The sequence below is a fragment of the Empidonax traillii genome, unplaced genomic scaffold, assembly GCF_003031625.1.
Source record: "Empidonax traillii isolate 1590-97213 ecotype Southwest subspecies unplaced genomic scaffold, ASM303162v1 scaffold6249:size14490, whole genome shotgun sequence".
Classification (NCBI taxonomy): domain Eukaryota; kingdom Metazoa; phylum Chordata; class Aves; order Passeriformes; family Tyrannidae; genus Empidonax; species Empidonax traillii.
In genome coordinates, this window is record NW_020961442.1 from 11,593 (window position 1) to 14,490 (window position 2,898).

Below are 2,898 nucleotides of genomic sequence, written 5' to 3' on the forward strand. Positions count from 1 at the left end.
ACCAAGTGGGGGCTCCTGCAGGAGCAGAAGAGCCCCCGCAGCAACATCGGCCCCCTCTTCGAGTCCTACATCGGGAACCTGCGGCGCCAGCTGGACGGGCTGCTGGGGGACAAGGGGCGGCTCGAGGGGGAGCTCAAGAACATGCAGGACCTGGTGGAGGACTTCAAGAACAAGTAACGTGTCCCCACCGCCCCCCCCCAGACCCTCACCCCGGGGTGCTTTCCCAGACAAAAATTGGGGGGGGGGGGAGGATGTTTTCAGGGCTGGAAGTGGAAAGTTTGGGGTCTCCTCAGGGATGGAAGTGACATTTGGGGTCCCCTTGGTGTTGGAAGTGACATTTGGGGTCTCCTTGGTGTTGGAAGTGGAGTTTGGGGTCTTCTTGGGGCTGGAAGGGGAGTCCGGGGTCTCCTTGGTGTTGGAGGTGGAGTTTGGGGTCTCCTCAGGGCTGGAAGAGGAACTTTGGGGTCTGTCAGGGCTAGAAGTGGAGTTTGGGGTCTCCTTGGGGCTGTAAGTGAAACTTTGGGGTCTGTCAGGGCTGGAAGTGGAATTTGGGGTCTCCTCAGGTCTGGAAGGGAAACTTGGGGGGTCTCCTTGGTGTTGGAAATGGCATTTGGGGTCTTCTCAGGTCTAGAAGTCACATTTGGGGTCTGTCAGGGCTGGAAGTGGAGTTTGGGGTCTGTCAGGGCTGGAAGTGGAGTTTGGGGTCTGTCAGGGATGGAAGGGAAACTTTGGGGTCTCCTTGGTGTTGGAAGTAGCATTTGGGGTCTTCTCAGGTCTAGAAGTCACATTTGGGGTCTGTCAGGGCTGGAAGTGAAACTTTGGGGTCTCCTCAAGGTTGAAGTAGAGTTTGGGGTCTCCTCAGGGCTGGAAGAGGAACTTTGGGGTCTCCTCAGGGCTGGAATTGAAACTTTGGGGTCTCCTTGGGGCTGGAAGTGTCATTTGGAGCTGCAGGAGCCCCGTGGGTCCCACAGGTTGGGAGGTGATCCCCGTTTTTTCCAGGGGCAGGGAATGGAACAGGTTGGGGGGGTTATCCATGGGCAGGGAACAGAGCAGGCTGGAGGGTTATCCTGGCTCATTCCAGGTGATCCTGGCTCATTCCAGAGGCAGGGATGGAGCAGGTTAGCGGGTGAACCCAGGAATGGAGGAGGTTGGAACTTGGGATCGTTCCAGCTGATCCCAACCCATTCCAGGTGATCCCAACCCATCCCAGCTGATCCCAGCCGGTTCCAGGGACAGGGAATTGAACAGCTGGCAGGTGATCCCGGCTCATTCCCTGATCCCAACCCCATTCCAGGCGATCCCAGCCCGTTCCATGGACAGGGAACGCAGCCCCTCCCCGGCCATTTCCCACCCCCTTTTTCCCAGCCCCGGGAGGAGCCCCGGGAAGAAAAGGCCCTTTGTCCCAGCCCGGAGCAGCGGGAAGGGAACAATGGGAGGCACCGGGAGAACTGGATGGGGCAGGAACCGGGAACAAAGAGCCCCGGAAAAGCCCCGGGGCGGGGCCGGGGAGCGGCGATCCCGGAGATTCCCGAAGAACCCCCTCGGGAAGGGGGATTTTCCATCCACAGCCTGAGCTGTTTGTTCGATCCCAGGGGAGTTAAATCCCAGATTTGATCCCGTTTCCCCTGGATTTGAGGTTATATCCAATGGGCTTATTTATTTATTGTATCCATGAAAAGCCAAACCCTCGGGAGAAGGGAAGCGGGAATTCCTCGGGTGGGTTTGGGGGAAGTCAGTGCCCGGATTCCACAATTCTGGAGCCAGGCTGGGAGAGCTGGGAATGTTCCCTTGGAGAAGGGAAAGATCCAGTTCCGGCCTGGAGGAATTCCCTGAGGGATCTGGAGGAATTCCCTGAGGGATCTGGAGGAGTTCCCTGAGGGATCTGGAGGAGTTCCCTGAAGGATCTGCCCCTTCCATTCCTGAGGAATTCCCTGCATTTCCCCCCTCCATCTCTGCTCATCCCTGGTCTCCACAGGCTCCACATTCCCGGGATTTGTTCCATTCCCGGGATTGTTCCATTCCCGGGGTTTGTTCCCTGCGGTTCCTCGACCTCCAGAGGGACAAACCCCGGGAAAGGGAAGGGAAGGGAAGGGAAGGGGGAGGAGCCCCGAGGGGGGAAGGAGCTCCCTTGGAAGGCAAATTCCAGGGATTGTGTAAACAAAGGGCTTTGCCCTGGAAACGGCCCTGCCAAAACAAACAGGGGGAGGGAAGGGGAGAGGGAGGGAGGGAAGGGGAGAGGGAGGGAGGCAGGGAAGAAGGGAGGGAACACCTGGAGATCTTTTGGGGAACATTTGAGGATCTTTAGGGGAACCTTTGGAGATCTTTAGGGGAACTTCTGGAGATCTTTAGATGAAGACCTTCAGGTGAACATCCTAAAATCTTTAGAGGAACACCTGGAGAGCTTTAGGTGAATACCCGAAATCTTTAGGGGAACATCTGGAGATCCTTTGGGGAACATTTGGGGATCTTTAGGGGAACATCTGGAGATCTTTAGGGGGACTCCTGGAGACCTTCAGGTGGACATCCCAAAATCTTTAGGAGAACATCTGGAGATCTTTAGAGGAACATCTGGGTATCTTAAGGTGAAATCTGGAGATCTTTAGGGGGACTCCTGGAGATCTTTTGGGAAACACCTGGAGATCTTTAGGGGAACATTTGGGGATCTTTATGTGGCCACCCAAAAAAGCTCCCAAAAAAACGGAGGGAGAGAGAAGAGAATTGGGACAGCCCTTCCTGGGGACGCTTTTCCCTTTATCCAGGCTCTGATTTCATGGAAATCCCCCCCTTTTTTTTTGGCAGGTACGAGGATGAGATCAACAAGCGGGCGGCGGCCGAGAACGAGTTCGTGGTGCTCAAGAAGGTGGGCCAGGGGATTTTTTTGGGATGCTTTGGGTGGGA

General features: G+C 56.1%; 1 protein-coding gene across 1 annotated transcript; it reads left to right on the forward strand.

The window, feature by feature from the left end:
- Positions 1–6: 6 nt before the first annotated feature.
- On the forward strand, positions 7–2,892 carry LOC114073376 (keratin, type II cytoskeletal cochleal-like; the record flags this gene model as incomplete). The annotated part of the gene is made up of 2 exons (XM_027911141.1): positions 7–173; positions 2,800–2,892. Coding segments are annotated over 2 exons (260 nt in total), but the record flags the coding sequence as incomplete, so codon positions are not given.
- Positions 2,893–2,898: the final 6 nt, after the last annotated feature.